The sequence below is a fragment of the Sus scrofa genome, chromosome 2 (genome assembly GCF_054392235.1).
Source record: "Sus scrofa isolate SSC_HxYL_T2T_F1_AM1 chromosome 2, Sscrofa_HxYL_maternal_Yorkshire_Landrace_v2.0, whole genome shotgun sequence".
Classification (NCBI taxonomy): domain Eukaryota; kingdom Metazoa; phylum Chordata; class Mammalia; order Artiodactyla; family Suidae; genus Sus; species Sus scrofa.
The window spans coordinates 12,177,876-12,201,807 of NC_139384.1; the positions used below are offsets into that span (position 1 = coordinate 12,177,876).

Consider the following 23,932-nt stretch of genomic DNA (forward strand, 5'->3'; position numbering starts at 1 on the left):
TATGAGTAAAAGAAGAGAATATAAAAACATATCTAGTGGTCAATTGGCAGAGAAGGGCTCTTTCAAGATTGTTCTGAAATGATGCTACTTATGCAATACTACTATAAAGCAGCAGTTATCCCCTGAATTATCAGAGGTCATTAAAAAACCTGTTCTTTTAATTATTTAATTTTAAAATGTTTTTGATTTATAATGTTGTGCCAACTTCTGCTGTACAGCAAAGTGACTCAATCATAGATATATACATACATTCCTTTTTTCAACCTGTATATTTAATCAATGATATACTCTTTTATATAATAATCACAGAATTTATATTGCTTTTTAAGAAAATTTTCAGTCAACTTTTAAAATATCTTTATAATTTATCATGAGACCTCATGACATAACTGAGAACCTGAAGAACTAAGAAGGTGCTTGCTGACAATTCAAGATGAAAAGCTGAGGTCTTTACCCCAAGACAGTGAAGGACATTCCCTTTCCACTCTTCAATGAAGGTAAAATATGGCATGCATTAGAATTGTACTGTTACCATTTCACCCGAGTCAGCAGTGCATTCTTTTGTCTCTTTTCTGACTTCAGGAGTTCAAAGACAATGACTGGGGGAGAAAATATTACAAATATCACAGACTTTATCCTTTTGGGATTCTCAGATTTTCCCCAAATCATAGCAGGGCTCTTTGTTGTGTTCCTGGTGATATATATTTTGACTCTGACTTGGAATCTGTGTCTCATTGTCCTGATAAGGATGGATTCCCATCTCCACATGCCCATGTACTTCTTCCTCAGTAATCTGTCCTTTATAGACATCTGCTATGTGAGCTCTACAGCCCCCAAGATGCTCTACGACTTCTTCCAGGCAAAGCCAACTATCACCGTTGTGGGTTGTGCCATTCAATACTTTGTGTTTTCAACCATGGGAATGAGTGAGTCTTATCTCATGACAGTCATGGCTTATGACCGCTATGCTGCCATTTGTAACCCACTCCTCTATTCATCCATCATGACACCCTCTCTCTGTGGTTGGATGATGCTGGGGTCCTATATGGCTGGACTCTCTGCTTCTCTGTCCCAAGTGTGTGCCATGTTTCAGCTCCACTTCTGTGGGCCTAATGTCATCCACCACTTCTTCTGTGACATGCCCCAGCTGTTGGTTCTTTCCTGCTCTGACACATTCTTTGTACGACTCTTGACTGCTATATTAACAGTGATCTTTGGGATTATAAATGCCCTGGTTATCATGATCTCCTACGTCTACATTGTCATCTCCATCATGAAGATCACTTCCGCAAAAGGCCGGTCCAAGGCTTTCAACACCTGTGCTTCTCACTTGACAGCAGTTACCCTCTTCTACACCTCAGGTATGTTTGTCTATTTGAGTTCCAGCTCTGGTGGTTCCTCCAGCTTTGACAGGTTTGCCTCAGTCTTCTACACTGTGGTGATTCCTATGTTGAACCCTTTGATATACAGTCTGAGGAACAAAGACATCAAAGATGCCTTGAAGAGGTTGCAGAGGAAGAGAGGATGTCGGTCAAATAACAGATTGAGAGATTTGTCTTGTTAGAATGACCTTAACACACATTAATATTCTCGTGAATGGAGTGTAGCAAAATTCATACCGTCTTTGAAAAAAGGCTTAATGTGAAACAGATCATTTGCCAAAGTAGCCCAATAGCTGAATCACACCGCACAAACAAACAAACAAAAAAAATGCTTTAAGTCCTTGTGGCCCATTATTTTCATTCTCCTTGTGGTGTGGTTTCAATATTTATTCATCAATCAGCAAGCATTCATGAAACATCAAGGTTTAGAACTTTGTTTCTTCCTTTTTGCCTCTGAGATGATATCTGTTAAATCTTAGATTATGACCCCAATGATGACAGACGTCCCAGGATTGTAGCAAACTTGTCTCCCAAATACTCTGATGCAGCCTAACCTAGACATGATTGTGACCAATGTTCATTCTGTGTTTCTGACCAGAATGAGGGTGAACACAGAGAGGGAATATGCCATTGGACAGGAACAAGACATACTGTGCCTCCCATGGAGATTAGTCTGAGGTAGCTTATGTTTGTGTAAGGCCTCTTTCAGTGCTTATTATCTGATAAGTCTCTGGTCACCTCCTAATATCCAGCAGTTATAATCTGATGAAGGAGGAGGTGATTTGAATCATGAAGAGGAATGGAATGATACATGCAGTCCCTTTTGTGCTATTTTTATGAATCTGATGGTGTAATTTTTTGCATCTAGTGTCCAGTGGGGATTTCTGTTGGAGATGGTATCCAAAAATTCATGTCACAGTCAATAGCAATTTCTTATATTGTGGGATTCAAATTTCTCTCTCACTAAATTTGGAAAATTTTCTTTTGGTTAATATAGCCAACAGAATCATATGTATCGAGTAGTTTTGGCTCTTTCAAACATCTGAACATTTCTGGTGGGATGAGAATTGTGTGAGAATTTATGGCAATATTGGAGTTTTTTACTTATATTCAATATTGCAAAGTAAGATCTAGTATGGAAAACTAATATACTTTGCTTCCTACTGAATGTGGCCAATATTTTATGTCCTAGAAATTCACGGTTGTATGGGAGTTTTGTAATGGTTAGTGCAGAATGGTGGAGGTATTGAGCTGCCTGCAAGCTACACCACAGGTGGTGGCAACGCCGGATCCTTAACCCACTAAGCAAGGCCAGGGATCAAACACGCAACCTCATGGTTCCTAGTTGGATTTGTTAACCACTGAGCCATGATGAGAACTCCTCCTTTGGTCATTTTAGCAGAGATTTATTATAACTAACCTTAAACCAGACACCTTCCTGTTTTACTCATCTTGGGCCCAAGCACACCTTTCAAATCTTTTGATCAAACAATATCTCACCTAACCTGTAGTTTCCTTCCCTAGATCAAAGAGGTAGACATGAAGAATAAGTAATTAAAAGATGATCAGATCTCTTCCTTAGCTTCCACTTTAGTAACCTCATGAATAAACTGTGTGACCAAGATAACATCTAAGGAAAGATCACAAGATGTTGACAAACCTGAATGTCAGGAGGTGCATGCAATGGGAGATGGTGAAGAGTCTCATCTCTGGAGTTCCCTTGTGGCCCAGGGGGTTAAGGATCCAGTGTTGTCAGTAGAGTGGCTTGGGTCCCTGCTGTGGTGAGGGTCCAATCCATGGCCAGCGAACTTCCTTCCACATGCCACAGGTGTGGCCCTCCCCTGAACAAAAGGAGTCTGATTTCCCATCTGAAGGATTAACTGAGATTTCTTCCCTTTTCCCCTTTAAAACCTTTCATGGGCAAGCAGAGTCTTCAGAGCTGGTTTTTGGACACACTGAATTCACCATCTCCCTAGATGAGTAGCATTCTGATTAAAAACAGCTATCCTTGCAACGGAGAGTCAGACCTGATTTTGGTAACATCAGAATTCTGTTTCTAATAGGATCTGAGGGCCTCAGTAGGAGATAAGCCTCTGCTGTGTGTTTATAACATGATATTGTTGGTGATGATTACTATGCTATGCCTTAGATCCCCAGACCTTATTCATCTTCTAATTGCCAGTGTGTACCCTTTGACTTCATCTCCTCCTGCCTTCTGCTCCTGCATCCCCTGGTAATCATCATTCGGATTCTGTTTCTATGAGATTGGCTTTTTAAATTTCACGTAGTTGTGATATTATATAGTAATTGTCTTTCTCGGTCTGGCTTATCTCACATATCATAATGCCTTCAAGCTCCATATATTTCATTTGGTCACAAATGAGATTTCTTTTCCCCTCATGACAATAATATTTTATTGTATGTGAGTACCTCTTGTTCATTTTCCATCAGTTGCGGAACATTTTGGTTGTTTCAATATTTTGGCTTTGTGATGACTGCAGTGAATACGGAAGTGCATATCATTTCAGTATTATATTTTTATTTATATTGGCTATATACTCATAATTTGAACTACTGTATCATATGAAAGATCTGTATTTAATTTTTGGAGACTCTTCATACTGTTTTCTGTAGTAGCCACGCCAATTTATCACCCCACTAACCATGTACAAGGGTCCCCTTATTTCCACATTTTCACCAATTCTTACATATTTTTTTTCCTTGGTGATCATCATTCTAACAGTTGTGAGGTGATATCTCATTGCAGTTTTGATTTACATTTCCATGCAACTTGAATACCAAGAGAATCATGCTGAGACATATTACAAGTAAAATGACAAGTGTTAACGACAAGGACACAATTTTAAAAGCAGCAATAGGAAACTAATTTCGTACAAACAAGGAAAGCTCCTTAAAGCTGTCAGTGCATTTTCACTAGAATATTTTCAGGCCAAAGGAAGTGGCAGGATGTATTCCAAGTGGTGAAAGAACAACTTGCCAACCAACAAGAGTCTACCTGGATAAGTCGTTCTTCACAATTGAAGGAGAGATGAATAGTTTTTCAGAAAAGCAAATCTGACAGATTTGTTACTGCTAGATTGACTTTACAATAACTATTTTTTTAATTTAAAAAATTTTATTTATTTATTCATTTTTATGCTGTACATCATGGTGACCCAGTTACACATACATGTATCATTCTTTTTTGTCACATTATCATGTTCCACTATAAATGTCCAAGCATAGTTCCCAGTGCTACAAAGCAGGATCTCATTGCTAATCCATTCCGAAGAAAATAGTCTGTGTCTATTAATCCCAACTCCCAATACATTCCCCTCTATCCCCCTCCCCCCTGGCAATCACAAGTCTATTTTCCAAGTCCATGATTTTCTTTTCTGTGGAAAGGTTCATTTGTGCCTTATATTAGATTCCAGATATGAGTGATATTACATGGTATTTGTCTTTCTCTTTCTGAATTACTTCACTCAGTACGAGTCTCTAGTTCCATTCATGTTGCTGCAAATGGCAATATTTCATTCTTTGCTATGGCTGAGTAGTATTCCATTGTGTATATACACCACATCTTCCTAATCCAATCATCTGTCAATGGGTTGTTTCCATGTTTTGGCTATTGTGAATAGAGCTGCAATGAACATACGGGTGCATGTGTCTTTTTACAGTAGAGTTTTGTCTGGATATATGCCCAAGAGTGGGATTGCTGGGTCATATGGTAGTTCTATGTATAGTTTTCTAAGGTACCTCCATACTGTTCTCCTTAGTGATTGTACCAGCTTACATTCCCACCAACAGTGCAGGAGGGTTCCCTTTTCTCCACACCCCTCCAGCATTTGTTATTTGTGGACTTACAAATGATGGCCATTCTGACTGGTGTGAAGTGATATCTCTTGGTAGTTTTGATTTGCATTTCTCCAGTTATCAGTGATGTTGAGCATTCATGATAAAACCTCTTACCAAATTTGGTATAGAGGGAACATACTCTAACATAATAAAAGCCATTTATGACAATCCCACAGCAAATATAACACTCAATGGAGAAAAGCTGAAAGACTTTCCATTAAAATCTGGAACAAGACAAGGATGCCCACTCACACCACATTAAGTGTTAAAGAAATTTGTTCAAGCTGAAACAAAAGGTCACTAATTAATAACAAGAAATATGTGAAAATAGAAATGACTAGTATGGGTAAATATTGTTAAATTCAGATTATTCTATTGTTGTCATCATGTTAATATATCACTTATAAATCCACCAAAATATTAATAGACAAAATAGGTAAAAATAAGTACCACTACAATAAATTTAATGGATGCACAAGTTAAAATAATGTGGATGGTTACATTAAAAATATAAAATGTGGGAGATAAGGGTAAAATATATTTTTGACTGTATTTGAACTTAAGTTATTATCTAAATATAAACCCTTGTTAGTTTAAGATGCTTTTTAAAAAAAATCAAAGCATGCATGATTTATAATGGTTTCTTAGTTTTAAATGTATAAAAAAGTGATTCAGATATATAAATATTTCTGTTCCAATATGTTTCCATTATAGATTATTACAGGATATTGAATATAGTTCCCTGTGCTATACAGCAGGTCATTGTTTGACTATCTTATATTTATTAATGTATATCTTTTAATCCCAAACTCCTAATTTTTTTTCATCTTTTTGCCTTTTTTAGGGCTGCTCCTGTGGCATATGGAGAGTCCCAGGCCAGGGGTCTAATTGGAGCTACATCCACAGCCTACACCACAGCCACAGCAATGCTGGATATGAGCCCCATCTGTGACCTACACTACAGCTCACAGAAACATTGGAGCCTTAACCCACTGAGCGAGGCCAGGGATTGAACCTGCAACCTCATGGTCTCTAGTTAGATTCATTAACCACCGAGCCATGACAGGAACTCCCCAAACTCCTAATTTATCTCTCACCCACTTTCCCCTTTGGTAACCATAAGTTTGTTTTCTCTGTCTGTTTTGTAAATAATTCATTTTTATCATTTTTCAGTTTCCACATATAAGTGATAGCTATGATATTTGTATTTCTCTGTCTAATTTTCTTCACGTAGTATGAAAATCTCTATGTTCATTGATATAAGATATTGAATGAAATCTTACAGTTAGCTCAAAACCAAAATCTGTAGTAAATTCACACAAGGTAAAGAGAAATGAAGCTAAGTGTACCACTACCCCAAATCAACAAAGTACAAAGGAAGAGGGCAAGAGAAGAAAGCAACAAAGGGATTCTAAAACAGCCAGAAAAAGATTCACTAAACAGCAATTGTAAGTCGTACCTATCAATACTACTTTAAAGGTAAGATCCCTAACATTTCCAGTCAAACCCACTGAGTAGTGAATGGATAAAGAAGCCATGCCCAACTACATGCTGCTTATAAAAGACTCATGACAACTTTAAGGACACACATGGAATAAAAGTGAGGGGATAGAAAAAGGGGAAATTCATGTACCTGGAAGCCAAGAGAGAGCTGGCGTAGCTATACTTAGAAAGAAAAAAGAGGCTTGAAGACACAATGTATAACATGAGACAAACCAAAGTCATTCCGTGAAGATAAAGGGATCAATTCTGTGGGTTTCCAATTCTAAACAGGAGTCGCAGTCTTCTAGAAAGAAGGCTGAAGAAGTGGAGCAATGCTTATTGAGGCAGGTGGGGTGAGGAAATGTTCAATAACTTAAGGACAGGCTTTTAGAAGTATGAAAAAAATCTCTGAGATGGGATGGTTTCCTTGAATTCTCACATCTGATTCTCATAAGGCTTTATGTTTGACTATTATTGTCTTCATCTCAAAGTTGAGGCATCTGCATTTCAAGAGGTTCAGAGTCCCACCTCTCACTCATGCTTCTCAAGGGAAGTCAGGTGCCTTTCCCTATAGGCAGCCTCTTCTGGCCTTTGGCAGGACACCTACATCACTGACTGCATCTGTGTAGGAATCAGAACTCTCAGTGACACTGCACATTCCTTGAGGATGAGACCATGTTTTAGGAACCATTGTAACCCTGAGACCACTCACAGCATCTGGTACTTACAAGGGGATCAATAATGGGTTTTTTTTTTCTGTTTGTTTTTTTTTTAAATAAAAACTACCTCTTTGGGAAACCTGGACAGTTGCATGCAAAGCAATGAAACTAGAACACACCCTCACACCATGCACAAAAACAAACTCAAAATGGCTGAAAGAGTTAAATGTACAACAGGACACCATCAAAATCCTAGAAGAAAACATAGGCAAAACACTCTCTGACATCAACATCATGAATATTTTCTCAGGTCAGTCTCCCAAAGCAACAGAAATTAGAGCAAAAATAAACCCATGGGACCTCATCAAACTGAAAAGCTTTTGCACAGCAAAGGAAACCCAAAAGAAAACAAAAAGACAACTTACAGAATGGGAGAAAATAGTTTCAAATGATGCAACTGACAAGGGCTTAATCTCTAGAATATATAAACAACGTATACAACCCAACAGCAAAAGAGCCAATCAATCAATGGAAAAATGGGCAAAAGACCTGAATAGACATTTCTCCAAAGAAGATATACAGATGGCCAACAAACACATGAAAAAATGCTCAACATCGCTGATTATAAGAGAAATGCAAATCAAAACTACCATGAGATATCACCTCACACCAGTCAGAATGGCCATCATTAATAAATCCACAAATAACAAGTGATGGAGGGGTGTGGAGAAAAGGGAACCCTCCTGCACTGTTGTTGGGAATGTAAACTGGTACAGCCACTATGGAGAACAGTTTGGAGATACCTTAGAAATCTATACATAGAACTTCCATATGACCCTGCAATCCCAATCTTGGGCATCTATCCAGACAAAACTCTACTTAAAAGAGACACGTGCACCCACATGTTCATTGCAGCACTATTCACAATAGCCAGGACATGGAAACAACCCAAATGTCCATCAATAGATGATTGGCTTAGGAAGAAGTGGTATATATACACAACGGAATACTACTCAGCCATAAAAAATGACATAATGCCATTTGCAGCAACATGGATGGAAGTAGAGACTCTCATCCTGAGTGAAATGAGCCAGAAAGGCAAAGACAAATACCATATGATATCACTTATAACTGGAATCTAATATCCAGCACAAATGAACATCTCCTCAGAAAGAAAATCATGGACTTGGAGAAGAGACTTGTGGCTGCCTGATGGGAGGAGGAGGGAGTGGGAGGGATCGGGAGCTTGGGCTTATCAGACACAACTTAGAATAGATTTACAAGGAGATCCTGCTGAATAGCATTGAGAACTTTGTCTAGATACTCATGTTGCAACAGAAGAAAGGGTGGGGGAAAAATGTAATTGTAATGTATACATGTAAGGATAACCTGACCCCCTTGCTGTACAGTGGGAAAATAAAAAAAAAATTATAAAAAAAAAAAAACAACTACCTCTTGAAAAAAAAGAAGAATGTGTTTGGTTTCAATGATTGCATGATTAGCTTTTATCATGGAAATATATAACTACTAACATATTAGCAAGAATAAAAGAATATATTTAGTTCTTTGCCCCACCCACCCCATTTTCCCTGGAAGTTAGCTGAAGTAGATGAAATCAGCAGTGGGATCTTTCTTTTTTTCTTTTTGACATAGAAAAGTTAACATGTTTATTAAAGACTACAGAAATAAGTGATGTGGGTATGGACACAGAAAGGTAAAAATCACATTTTAAATGAATAAATGAAAATTTGCTAAACCTTGGAAGGGCTAGGTAAAGGAGAAGAATGAATCAATGCACCACAAGTTTTTACATCAGAAACTGGCTGAGCAGCTCTTCAGGTGTAAAATACCACCAGGAAGTATGGCTAAATTTGATAGGCAATTAGAAATGCAATCCTGGAGCTCAGACCGATGTCCATTTGAAGGATGCGGATTTGGCTTTTTTTTTTATTACTTAATGAATTATATCACATTTATAGGTGTACACCATCATCACAACCAAATTTGACAGCATGTCCATCCCAAAACCTCAGTATATTCCCAAACCCACAACTCATCTCATTTGGAAGCCGAGATTTTTCAAAATCTGTGAGTCAGTATCTGTTCTGCAAAGAAGTTCATTCTGTTCTTTTTTAGATTCCACATGTAAGTGATAGCACTTGATGTTGGTGTCTCATTGTCTGACTGACTTGACTTAGCATGATAATTTCTAGGTCCATCCATGTCGCTAAAAATGCCAGTATTTCTTTCCTTTTAAGGGCTGAGTAATATTCCATTGTGTATATGTAGCACATCTTCTTGATCCACTCTTCTGTCGATATGGACATTTAGGTTGTTTCCTTGTCTTGGTTATTGCAAAGAGTGCTGCGATGAACATTAGAAAAAGATATGCATGTGGATATATCTAAAATGAAGTTGCTTTGTACACAGGGTGTGTCCACATATCTGATTTAGTATATTCACACTATCACCAGCTAGCTGTGTCATCTTGGGCAAGTCTCTGTTTAAGTCCACTGGCCTCAGGTCCCCACCTGGAAATTGAAGGTAGTGGCCTAGATGATCGCTTTGTCCCTTCCAGCCCAAATGACTCCCAGGGTGTTAAAGGAAAAGCTCTAATAATGAGACCTTGATAGGACCACAGGGAAGTGGGGAACTGAATCAGGAGGGACATGGCAAAGTGGGACATGAAATTAGAAGGGACAAAATCTCCATGACAACCCTGACTCCAGAGAGCAAGTACCTGGAGAGCGTTCTTCCCCAACTGCCTTTTTCCTTTCACCTCTGCCCTTGATGACACATAGAAGAGGTTCTCATGTGGGCATCTCTCTGGCTGAGTGGACAGCCAAGTCCATGGTCAAAAGTCTCCATACCAAGTGTAGCAGGCCCACCTGGAAAATTTGTTTGCAAAAGATATCCACAATTTTACCCTTTGTCAAGAACTCTGCCTTCCTGGGCCCTGAGTCAAGGTGAGAGGGCAAGATTCATAGAGAACAGTGGATTCTGTGCTATCTCTGTAGCCGTGTGATTCTTTCTGTTGGACCTTCCTGAGCCAGGTTTGTAGTCCTCAGTCTCTTCCTCCTTCTTCCACTATCCCTTCTCCCTTATGTCCACACCCTCCACTTCAGGCTCTTCCTTCCTTTCTCTGATTTTCATGGAAAATACGAATCTGTGACCGAAATTATCAGGTATGACTCCGGAGTGAGGGACACCTGTTGACTTCTGGTTCTGGAATTTCTTAGGGATGTAATCTTGACCTCCACACCCTTCTGTTTTCCACCTGTAAAATGGGGGTAGATCATCATTTAGAATCAAAGGACATGTCCGTATAGCTTAATGTACGGTAAAAGCTGACTGAATGCTAAGTCAAGTATAATAATTTACTGAAAATTTCAGGCGAATAAACCAAAACATGCTTATTTATACTTTCCATCTTTATTCATCCCACTTATAATTTAATATACTTATTTGCAGATCTGTTTTTATGTAATAATCATTAATTTGATTTCCATTTAAACATACAGCTTTGATTCATAATTACCGTACAGCTAAGCCAAGCAGGATGCTGTTAAAGATTTGAACAAATATCATGCATAATTCCATTGGCCCTTTAAAGTAATTATCTTGGAGAACCTGAGGTCTGGAGACTCTAGGGTGGGTGGCAGAGATATCAGAGATGCCCCCCTCCGAGCCCAGGTAGTGTTGGTCTAAGTGTCCCTTTTAATCTTCTTTTGCTTCACATTGTTAGTCTTCACCCAGCACCATTCCTGGCTTTCTTGACCTGATTTTGTTCCCTGCATGACCTCACAAGTGACCATGTCCTTAGTAGGTCTGATTTGGAAAAGGTTTTGATAAGCTCTTTAGGTCATTCAGTCCCTGAAGCACTAGCCCCCTATGTGCTGGTAAATGTTTTTATTTTAGGGCCACAGCTATGGCATATGGAAAATCCTGGGTTAGGGGATCAGAGTTGCAACTGCCAGTCTACACCATAGCAATGCTAGATACAACCTGTGTTTGTGATCTACACCACAGCTCACAGATATGCTGGATCCTTAAGCACTGAGATGGGCCAGGAATAAAATCCACATCCTCAGGGATCCTGGTTGGCTTTGTTTCCACTGAGTCTCAACAGGAATTCCAAGTTGGCAGATCTTATTAGCCTTACTGGCAAATGAGGCAGTGAAGGCAGAGAAAGGTTAATAACTTGCTAAGGGTCACAGAGCCAGTAGGTAAAAATCAGGAAGCATAATGCCTCCAGCGTGGTTCTCTTTCTCAGGATTACTTTGTCTGCTTAGGGTATTTGTGATTCCATGACAATTTTTTGGCTTGTTTAATCTGACAGGTTTTGAGTGGAGTCTTTAAGACTGTCTATATTAAAAAATCATATCATCTGCAAAGAGGAGAAATTTCAATTCTGATGCCATTTATTTATTCATTCATTCATTGTTTCACTCCTTCTTGCCTGATTGGACTGGCTTGGACTTCAAGTACAATGTTGTGTAGGAATGTGCACAGTGGTCACCCTTGTCTTATCTCTGGTCTTTGGAGAAAAAGCTTTCAATCATTTACCACTGAGTGTGGTGTTAGATGCAGGCATGTTCTCATGGCCTTTACTATGTTGAGGTAAATTCCTTCTACCTCACTTGCTGAGAGTTTTTATCATGATTTCTCTTTGAATTTGTCCAAAGCTTTTAGTGCATTTATTGCGAGGACTCTATGATTTTTATATTTCATTCTGTTAATGTGATGTGTCACATTTATTGCTTTGCGTATGTTGACCCATTCTTGCATCCCAAGAATGAACCCTACCTGGTCATGGTAGGATCCTTTGTATGTGCTGCTGCATTTTGTTTGCTAATATTTCGTTGAGACTTTAAAAATCTCTAGTAACCAAGGATAATGACCTGTAGTTTTCTTCCCTGGTAGTGTCCTTATTTTGCTTTGCCATCAAAGTAATACTGGCTTTGTAAAATGCCTTTGGAAAGGTTCCTTTCTAATCCTGTGAAATTGGATTGTTATCATCATTATATAACTACAGATGTGATAAATTCATTTGAGTAATAAAAAAAAGGAAAGAAAATGCTCCTTTCTCTTCAGGTTTTTTTTTTTTTTTTGGAAGAGTTTGAAAAGGATTGGCATTAATTTTTTAAATGTTGGGTGCAATCTACCATGAAGCCTTCTTGTCCAGGGCTTTTCTTTGTTGGGAGGTTTCTGACTACTGATTCAGTCTCCTTACTAGTTATTGTTCTGTTCAGACTTTCTATTCTGTTGTTTTTTTTTTTCTGATTCAGTTTTCCTAGGTTGTACATTTCTAGAAATGTATCTGCTTCTTCTGTGCTGTCCAATGTGGTGGAAAACCATGGGCCCCGAGGGGCCACTTTGGTGGAGCCCTGAAGCAGCAGAGGGGAGAGGCAGTGAGGTCAGAGTGTAGCTGCTCCTCTATTCTTTTCATGTGGTCCTTCGTGGACTCTGTGGCCCAGGGGGGATGCTCTACCTTCATCCTTTGTTTTAGAATTTTAACATTGGTATCTTGCCTATGAATAGTTACTAGTTTTTTTTTTTTCAGGTAAGAGGACCGAAGTCAGGAATGATCTATGTTGTTATATTGATTATGACACTCAGAACTTAAAATCTAAAGTCTTAGATTTTAGAACTTAACCACAGTTCTATGCTGCTTCCTAAAGTGAAAAATTCATGCAATTAGGACAAAAGTTGGCGCCAGTAGTGAGTCGTACTAACTTCCCTTTGGAATGTTTTGTAGAAAGTCTTCCCTAAGAAGACTTACTTCATAACTTAATGGGGCAAACAGACTCTGTCCCTCCAAGATATTATCAGGATTATAAATCATGGTAAAAATTTCTAGGCCACTTAGGAGCTGTTTGATTGAATATGTTTGCAAAAATCTTGAGACTTTATTGTAGACAGAGTAATTTTTCTTATGAGTAAAAGAAGAGAATGTGAAAATATATCTAGATGGTCATTTGGGAGAGAAGAGCTCTTTCAAAATTATTGTGAAATGATGGTACTTATGCAATACTATTATAAAGCACCAGTTATATCCTGAATTATGAGATATCATTATAAAAACTCATATTAATTACTTAATCTTAAAATATAGTTGATTTATAATATTGTGCCAACTTCTGCTGTACAGCAAAGTGACACCTTCCTTTTTTCAACCTGTAAATTTAATCAATGATATACTCTTTTATATAGTAATCACAGAATTTATATTGCTTTTTTAAGACTTTTCAGTCAACATCTTAAGTACTTTTATAAATTGTCATGAGAACTCCTGAAATAACTGAGAACCTGAGGCTATGAGAAGGTATTTGCTGACAATTTAAGAAGAAAAGCTGAGTTCTTTACCCCAAGGCAGTGAAGGATATTCCCTTTGCTAGGGCTCAATGGAGGAAAAATATGGCGTGTATTAGATTTGTAATGTTACCATTTCACCTGAGTCAGCAATGCATTCTCTTTCTTTTCTGACTTCAGGAGTACAAAGCCAATGAATGGGGGAGAAAATACTACACGTATCATCCATTTTATACTCTTGGGATTCTCAGATTTTCCCCACATCAGAGCAGCCCTATTTGTTGTGTTCCTGGTGATATATATTTTGACTCTGACTTGGAATCTGTGTCTCATTGTCCTGATAAGGATGGATTCCCACCTCCACACACCCATGTACTTCTTCCTCAGTAATCTGTCCTTTATAGACATCTGCTATGTGAGCTCTACAGCCCCCAAGATGCTCTATGACTTCTTCCAGGCAAAGCCAACTATCACCATTGTGGGTTGTGCCATTCAATACTTTGTGTTTTCAACCATGGGACTGAGTGAGTCTTGTCTCATGACAGTCATGGCTTATGACCGCTATGCTGCCATTTGTAACCCACTCCTCTATTCATCCATCATGTCACCCTCTTTCTGTGGTCGGATGGTGCTGGGGTCCTATATGGCTGGACTCTCTAGTTCTCTGTTCCACATGTGTGCGATGCTTCAGCTCCGCTTCTGTGGGCCTAATGTCATTCAACACTTCTTCTGTGACCTGCCGCAGCTGTTGGTTCTTTCCTGCTCTGACACGTTCTTTGTACGACTCTTGACTGCTATATCAACAATGATCTTTGGGATAATAAATGCCCTGGTTATCATGATCTCCTATGTCTACATTGTCATCTCCATCATGAAGATCACTTCCGTAAAAGGCCGGTCCAAGGCTTTCAACACCTGTGCTTCTCACTTGACAGCAGTTACCCTCTTCTACACCTCAGGTATGTTTGTCTATTTGAGTTCCAGCTCTGGTGGTTCCTCCAGCTTTGACAGATTTGCCTCAGTCTTCTACACTGTGGTGATTCCCATGCTGAACCCTTTGATATACAGTCTGAGGAACAAAGAAATCAAAGATGCCTTGAAGAGATTGCAAAAGGGGAAAGAGTGTTGCTGAGGTAACAGATTGTGACGTCTGACAGGTTTGTCCTGTTAGAATCAGCTTAACACACAATAATATTCACATGAATGGAGAATATCAAAATTCATACTGCCTTGGACCAAAAAGGTTTAATGTGACAGAGATCATATGCCAAAATGGACCAACAGCTATATTCTGCTGCACAGACAAAATATCTTTCAGTCCTTGAGGCCCATTATTTTCATTCTACGTGTAGTGTGGTTTCAACACGTATTCATCTATCAGCAAGTATTCATGAAACATCAAGGTTTAGAACTTTTCTGCTTCCTTTTTTCCTCCAAGATGATGTCTGTCCAATCTTAGATTTATGCCCCTAAAGGAGAGACATGTGACAGAAGTCCCAGGATTGTGGAAAACTTGTCTCCCAAATATTTTGATGTAGCATAACCTAGACATGGTGGTGACAATTGTTTGTTGTGTGTTTCTGACCAGAATGAACATGAACAGAGAGAGGGAATATACCCTTGGTCAGAAACAAGGTCTACATTTGGCCTGACTGTGCCTCCCACGGAGGGTAGTCTGGGATATCTTATGTTTGTGTAAGGCCTCTTTCAGTGCTTATTATCTGATACGTCTCTGACCACATCTGAATCTCCACCAGCTGTAGTCCAAGGAAGGAGGAGGTGATTTGAATCATGAAGAGGAGTGGAAGGATATATGCAGTTATCATATCATAATGCATATTCATTACTTATGAATCTGATGGTGTAGTTTTTTGCATCTAGTGTCCAGAGGGGATTTCTGTTGGAGATGGTATCCAAAAATCCATGTCACAGTCAATAGCAATTTGTTATATTGTGGGATTGAAACCTCGCTCCCATTATGTTTGGAACATTTACCGCTGGGTAACATAACCACCAGGATCATCCTACCAAATTAACATTTTTCATGTGATGAGAAAAGCAAATCTGATGAATTTGTCACCACTCGATTGACTTTACCAGAAGTGTTAAAGGAAACTTTTCAAGCTGAAATAAAATCTCACTAATAAATAACGAGAAACATGATAATATAAATGATTAGTGGGGGTAACATATTGCTAAATTCAGAACATTCTAGTGCAGTAATCATGCTGATATAGCAATCATAAATCTAGTACAAATATTAAGAGAGAAAATAGGTAAAAATAAGTACCACTACAATAAATTTAATGGATGCACAGGTAAAATGATGTGGATTGTCACATCAAAAACATAAAATGTGGGAGAGAATGTAAAGTATAGTTTTTGAGTGTATTTGAACTTAAGTTATCATTTTAATATAGACCATTAATAGTTTAAGATCTTTTAAAAAAATCAGAGCATGTTTGATTTACAATGGTTTGTTAGTTTTGAGTGTATAATGAAGTGATTCAGTTTCACGTATATATTTTTCAGATATGTTTCCGTTATAGGTTATTACAGTACATTGAATATAGTTCCCTGTGCTATACGGCAGGTCATTGCTCTTTCTCTATCTTATATTTATTAATGCGTATATTTTCATCCAAAACTCTTGATTATCTCTCATCCATTTTCCCCTTTGGTAACCATAAGTTTGTTTTCACTGTCTGTTTTGTAAATAATTCATTTTTATCATTTTTCAGTTTCCACATATAAGTGATAGCTATGATATTTGTATTTCTCTGTCTGATTTTCTTCACGTAGTATGATAACCTCTATGTTCATTGATATAAGATATTGAATGAAACCTTACAGTTAGCTCAAAACCAAAATCTGTAGTAAATTCACACAAGGTAAAGAGAAATGAAGCTAAGCGTACCACTACCCCAAATCAACCAAGTACAAAGGAAGAGGGCAAGAGAAGAAAGCAACAAAGGGATTCTAAAACAGCCAGAAAAAGATTCACTAAACCGCAATTGTAAGTCGTACCTATCAATACTACTTTAAAGGTAATAGCCCTAACATTTCCAGTCAAACCCACTGAGTAGTGAATGGATAAAGAAGCCATGCCCAACTATATGCTGCTTATAAAAGACTCATGACAACTTTAAGGACACACATGGAATAAAAGTGAGGGGATAGAAAAAGGGGAAATTCATGTACCTGGAAGCCAAGAGAGAGCTGGCGTAGCTATACTTAGAAAGAAAAAAGAGGCTTGAAGACACAATGTATAACATGAGACAAACCAAAGTCATTCCGTGAAGATAAAGGGATCAATTCTGTGGGTTTCCAATTCTAAACAGGAGTCACAGTCTTCTAGAAAGAAGGCTGAAGAAGTGGAGCAATGCTTATTGAGGCAGGTGGGGTGAGGAAATGTTCAATAACTTAAGGACAGGCTTTTAGAAGTATGAAAAAAAATCTCTGAGATGGGATGGTTTCCTTGAATTCTCACATCTGATTCTCATAAGGCTTTATGTTTGACTATTATTGTCTTCATCTCAAAGTTGAGGCATCTGCATTTCAAGAGGTTCAGAGTCCCACCTCTCACTTATGCTTCTCAAGGGAAGTCAGGTGCCTTTCCCTATAGGCAGCCTCTTCTGGCCTTTGGCAGGACACCTACATCACTGACTGCATCTGTGTAGGAATCAGAACTCTCAGTGACACTGCACATTCCTTGAGGATGAGACCATGCTTTAGGAACCATTGTAACCCTGAGACCACACACAGCATCTGGTACTTACAAGGGGATCAATAATGTTTTTTTTTTTTTTTCTGTTTTCTTTAAATAAAAACTACCTCTTGAAGAGAAGAAGAATCTTTTTGGTTTCAATGATTGCATGATTAGCTTTTATCATGGAAATATATAACCACTAACATATTAGCAAGAATAAAAGAATATATTTAGCTCTTTGCCCCACCCACCCCATTTTCCCTGGAAGTTAGCTGAAGTAGATGAAATCAGCAGTGAGATCTTTCTTTTTTTCTTTTTGACATAGAAAAATTAACGTGTTTATTAAACACTACAGAAATAAGTGATGTGGGTATGGACACAGAAAGGTAAAAATCACATTTTAAATGAATAAATGAAAATTTGCTAAACCTTGGAAGGGCTAGGTAAAGGAGAAGAACGAATCAATGCACCACAAGTTTTTACATCAGAAACTGGCTGAGCAGCTCTTCAGGTGTAAAATACCACCAGGAAGTATGGCTAAATTTGATAGGCAATTAGAAATGCAATCCTGGAGCTCAGACCGATGTCCATTTGAAGGATGCGGATTTGGCTTTTTTTTTTTATTACTTAATGAATTATGTTACATTTTTTATAGGTGTACACCATCATCACAACCAAATTTGACAGCATGTCCATCCCAAAACCTCAGTACATCCCCAACCCCCCAACTCATCTCATTTGGAAGCTGAGATTTTTCAAAATCTGTGAGTCAGTATCTGTTCTGCAAAGAAGTTCTTTCTCTTCTTTTTTAGATTCCACATGTAAGTGATAGCACTTGATGTTGGTGTCTCATTGTCTGACTGACTTGACTTAGCATGATGATTTCTAGGTCCGTCCATGTCGCTAAAAATGCCAGTATTTCTTTCCTTTTAAGGGCTGAGTAATATTCCATTGTGTATATGTAGCACATCTTGATCCACTCCTCTGTCGATATGGACATTTAGGTTGTTCCATTGTCTTGGCTATTGCAAAGAATGCTGCAATGAACATTAGAAAAAGAAGATATGCATGTGGATATATCTAAAATGAAGTTGCTTTGTAAACAGGGTGTGTCCACATATCTGATTTAGTATATTCACACTATTCCCAGCTAGCTGTGTCATCTTGGGCAAACCTCTGTTTAAGTCCACTAAGTTCAGGTCCTCACCTGGAAATTGAAGGTAGCGGCCTAGATGATCGCTCTGTCCCTTCCAGCCCAAATGACTCTCAGGGTGTTAAAGGAAATGCTCTAATTATGAGACCTTGATAGGACCACAGGGAAGTGGGGAACTGAATCAGGAGGGACATGGCAAAGTGGGACATGAAATTAGAAGGGACAAAATCTCCATGACAACCCTGACTCCAGAGAGCAAGTACCTGGAGAGCGTTCTTCCCCAACTGCCTTTTTCCTTTCACTCAGCCCTTAATGACACATAGAAGAGGCTCTCATGTGGGCATCTCTCTGGCTGAGTGGACAGCCAAGTCCATGGTCAAAAGTCTCCATACTGCAGCAGGCCCACATGGAAAATTTGTTTGCAAAAGATATCCACAATTTTACCCTTTGTCAAGAACTCTGCCTTCCTGGGCCCTGAGTCAAGGTGAGAGGGCAAGATTTATAGAGAACAGTGGATTTTGCACTATCTCTGTAGCCGTGTAATTCTTTCAGTTGGACCTTCCTGAGCCAGGTTTGTAGTCCTCAGTCTCTTTCTCCTTCTTCCACTATCCCTTCTCCCTTATGTCCACACCCTCCACTTCGGGCTCTTCCTTGAGCTCTTCTTTCCTTTCTCTGATTTTCATGGAAAATACGAATCTGTGACCGAAATTATCAGGTATGACTCCGGAGTGAGGGACACCTGTTGACTTCTGGTTCTGGAATTTCTTAGGGATGTAATCTTGACCTCCACACCCTTCTGTTTTCCACCTGTAAAATGGGGGTAGATCATCATTTAGAATCAAAGGACATGTCCGTATAGCTTAATGTACGGTAAAAGCTGACTGAATGCTAAGTCAAGTATAATAATTTACTGAAAATTTCAGGCGAATAAACCAAAACATGCTTATTTATACTTTCCATCTTTATTCATCCCAAGGACACTTATAATTTAATATACTTATTTGCAGATCTGTTTTTATGTAATAATCATTAATTTGATTTCCATTTAAACATACAGCTTTGATTCATAATTACCGTACAGCTAAGCCAAGCAGGATGCTGTTAAAGATTTGAATAAATATCATGCATAATTCCATTGGCCCTTTAAAGTAATTATCTTTGGAGAACCTGTGGGTCTGGAGACTCTAGGGTGGGTGGCAGAGATATCAGAGATGCCCCCCTCCGAGCCCAGGTAGTGTTGGTCTAAGTGTCCCTTTTAATCTTCTTTTGCTTCACATTGTTAGTCTTCACCCAGCACCATTCCTGGCTTTCTTGACCTGATTTTGTTCCCTGCATGACCTCACAAGTGACCATGTCCTTAGTAGGTCTGATTTGGAAAAGGTTTTGATAAGCTCTTTAGGTCATTCAGTCCCTGAAGCACTAGCCCCCTATGTGCTGGTAAATGTTTTTATTTTAGGGCCACAGCTATGGCATATGGAAAATCCTGGGTTAGGGGATCAGAGTTGCAACTGCCAGTCTACACCATAGCAATGCTAGATACAACCTGTGTTTGTGATCTACACCACAGCTCACAGATATGCTGGATCCTTAAGCACTGAGATGGGCCAGGAATAAAATCCACATCCTCAGGGATCCTGGTTGGCTTTGTTTCCACTGAGTCTCAACAGGAATTCCAAGTTGGCAGATCTTATTAGCCTTACTGGCAAATGAGGCAGTGAAGGCAGAGAAAGGTTAATAACTTGCTAAGGGTCACAGAGCCAGTAGGTAAAAATCAGGAAGCATAATGCCTCCAGCGTGGTTCTCTTTCTCAGGATTACTTTGTCTGCTTAGGGTATTTGTGATTCCATGACAATTTTTTGGCTTGTTTAATCTGACAGGTTTTGAGTGGAGTCTTTAAGACTGTCTATATTAAAAAATCATATCATCTACAAAGAGGAGAAATTTCAATTCTGATGCCATTTATTTATTCATTCATTCATTGTTTCATTCCTTCTTGCCTGATTGGACTGGCTTGGAATTCAAGTACAATGTTGTGTAGGAATGTGCACAGTGGTCACCCTTGTCTTATCTCTGGTCTTCGGAGAAAAATCTTTCAATCACTTGCCACTGAGTGTGGTGTTAGATGCAGGCATGTTCTCATGGCCTTTACTATGTTGAGGTAAATTCCTCCTGCCTCACTTGTTGAGAGTTTTTATCATGATTGCACGTTGAATTTGTCCAAAGCTTTTAGTGCATTTATTGCGAGGACTCTGTGATTTTTATATTTCATTCTGTTGATGTGATGTGTCACATTTATTGCTTTGCGTATGTTGACCCATTCTTGCATCCCAAGAATGAACCCTACCTGGTCATGGTAGGATCCTTTGTATGTGCTGCTGCATTTTGTTTGCTAGTATTTCGTTGAGACTTTAAAAATCTCTAGTAACCAAGGATAATGACCTGTAGTTTTCTTCCCTGGTAGTGTCCTTATTTTGCTTTGCCATCAAAGTAATACTGGCTTTGTAAAATGCCTTTGGAAAGGTTCCTTTCTAATCCTGTGAAATTGGATTGTTATCATCATTATATAACTACAGATATGATAAATTCATTTGAGTAATAAAAAAAAGAAAAGAAAATGCTCCTTTCTCTTCAGTTTTTTTTTTTTGGAAGAGTTTGAAAAGGATTGGCATTAATTTTTTAAATGTTGGGTGCAATCTACCATGAAGCCTTCTTGTCCAGGGCTTTTCTTTGTTGGGAGGTTTCTGACTACTGATTCAGTCTCCTTACTAGTTATTGTTCTGTTCAGACTTTCTATTCTGTTGTTTTTTTTTTTCTGATTCAGTTTTCCTAGGTTGTACATTTCTAGAAATGTATCTGCTTCTTCTGTGCTGTCCAATGTGGTGGAAAACCATGGGCCCCGAGGGGCCACTTTGGTGGAGCCCTGAAGCAGCAGAGGGGAGAGGCAGTGAGGTCAGAGTGTAGCTGCTCCTCTATTCTTTTCATGTGGTCCTTCGTGGACTCTGTGGCCCAGGGGGGATGCTCTACCTTCATCCTTTGTTTTAGAATTTTAACATTGGTATCTTGCCTATGAATAGTTAGTAGTTTTTGTTTTTTTTTTTTTTTCAGGTAAGAGGACCGAAGTCAGGAATGATCTATGTTGTTATATTGATTTTGACACTCAGAACTTAAAATCTAAAGTCTTAGATTTTAGAACTTAACCACAGTTCTATGCTGCTTCCTAAAGTGAAAAATTCATGCAATTAGGACAAAAGTTGGCGCCAGTAGTGAGTCGTACTAACTTCCCTTTGGAATGTTTTGTAGAAAGTCTTCCCTAAGAAGACTTACTTCATAACTTAATGGGGCAAACAGACTCTGTCCCTCCAAGATATTATCAGGATTATAAATCATGGTAAAAATTTCTAGGCCACTTAGGAGCTGTTTGATTGAATATGTTTGCAAAAATCTTGAGACTTTATTGTAGACAGAGTAATTTTTCTTATGATTAAAAGAAGAGAATGTGAAAATATATCTAGATGGTCATTTGGGAGAGAAGAGCTCTTTCAAAATTATTGTGAAATGATGGTACTTATGCAATACTATTATAAAGCACCAGTTATATCCTGAATTATGAGATATCATTATAAAAACTCATATTAATTACTTAATCTTAAAATATAGTTGATTTATAATATTGTGCCAACTTCTGCTGTACAGCAAAGTGACACCTTCCTTTTTTCAACCTGTAAATTTAATCAATGATATACTCTTCTATATAGTAATCACAGAATTTATATTGCTTTTTTAAGACTTTTCAGTCAACATCTTAAGTACTTTTATAAATTGTCATGAGAACTCCTGAAATAACTGAGAGCCTGAGGCTATGAGAAGGTATTTGCTGACAATTTAAGAAGAAAAGCTGAGTTCTTTACCCCAAGGCAGTGAAGGATATTCCCTTTGCTAGGGCTCAATGGAGGAAAAATATGGCGTGTATTAGATTTGTAATGTTACCATTTCACCTGAGTCAGCAATGCATTCTCTTTCTTTTCTGACTTCAGGAGTACAAAGCCAATGAATGGGGGAGAAAATACTACACGTATCATCCATTTTATCCTCTTGGGATTCTCAGATTTTCCCCACATCAGAGCAGCCCTCTTTGTGGTGTTCCTGGTGATATATATTTTGACTCTGACTTGGAATCTGTGTCTCATTGTCTTGATAAGGATGGATTCCCACCTCCACACACCCATGTACTTCTTCCTCAGTAATCTGTCCTTTATAGACATCTGCTATGTGAGCTCTACAGCCCCCAAGATGCTCTATGACTTCTTCCAGGCAAAGCCAACTATCACCGTTGTGGGTTGTGCCATTCAATACTTTGTGTTTTCAACCATGGGACTGAGCGAGTGTTGTCTCATGACAGTCATGGCTTATGACCGCTATGCTGCCATTTGTAACCCACTCCTCTATTCATCCATCATGTCACCCTCTCTCTGTGGTCGGATGGTGCTGGGGTCCTATATGGCTGGACTCTCTAGTTCTCTGTTCCACGTGTGTGCGATGCTTCAGCTCCGCTTCTGTGGGCCTAATGTCATTCAACACTTCTTCTGTGACCTGCCGCAGCTGTTGGTTCTTTCCTGCTCTGACACGTTCTTTGTACGACTCTTGACTGCTATATCAACAATGATCTTTGGGATTATAAATGCCCTGGTTATCATGATCTCCTATGTCTACATTGTCATCTCCATCATGAAGATCACTTCCGCTAAAGGTCGGTCCAAGGCTTTCAACACCTGTGCTTCTCACTTGACAGCAGTTACCTTTTTCTACACCTCAGGTATGTTTGTCTATTTGAGTTCCAGCTCTGGTGGTTCCTCCAGCTTTGACAGATTTGCCTCAGTCTTCTACACTGTGGTGATTCCCATGCTGAACCCTTTGATATACAGTCTGAGGAACAAAGACATCAAAGATGCCTTGAAGAGATTGCAAAAGGGGAAAGAGTGTTGCTGAGGTAACAGATTGTGACGTCTGACAGGTTTGTCCTGTTAGAATCAGCTTAACACACAATAATATTCACATTAATGGAGAATATCAAAATTCATAGTGCCTTGGACCAAAAAGGTTTAATGTGACAGAGATCATATGCCAAAATGGACCAACAGCTATATTCTGCTGCACAGACAAAATATCTTTCAGTCCTTGAGGCCCATTATTTTCATTCTACATGTAGTGTGGTTTCAACATTTATTCATCTATCAGCAAGTATTCATGAAACATCAAGGTTTAGAACTTTTCTGCTTCCTTTTTTCCTCCAAGATGATGTCTGTCCAATCTTAGATTTATGCCCCTAAAGGAGAGACATGTGACAGAAGTCCCAGGATTGTGGAAAACTTGTCTCCCA

General features: G+C 38.7%; 3 protein-coding genes across 3 annotated transcripts; all 3 read left to right on the forward strand.

Annotated features, from left to right (window-relative positions):
* The first annotated feature begins 595 nt into the window (after positions 1-595).
* LOC100523946 (olfactory receptor 5AN1-like) lies at positions 596-1,564 on the forward strand. The gene has a single exon (XM_003122733.3). The coding sequence runs from the start codon at positions 596-598 to the stop codon at positions 1,562-1,564; it is 969 nt and encodes a 322-aa protein (XP_003122781.3).
* Positions 1,565-13,886: 12,322 nt separating this feature from the next.
* Positions 13,887-14,825, forward strand: LOC110259116 (olfactory receptor 5AN1-like). The gene has a single exon (XM_021082425.2). The coding sequence runs from the start codon at positions 13,887-13,889 to the stop codon at positions 14,823-14,825; it is 939 nt and encodes a 312-aa protein (XP_020938084.2).
* A 7,777-nt stretch (positions 14,826-22,602) lies between these two features.
* LOC146405103 (olfactory receptor 5AN1-like) lies at positions 22,603-23,541 on the forward strand. The gene has a single exon (XM_085015129.1). The coding sequence runs from the start codon at positions 22,603-22,605 to the stop codon at positions 23,539-23,541; it is 939 nt and encodes a 312-aa protein (XP_084871255.1).
* Positions 23,542-23,932: the final 391 nt, after the last annotated feature.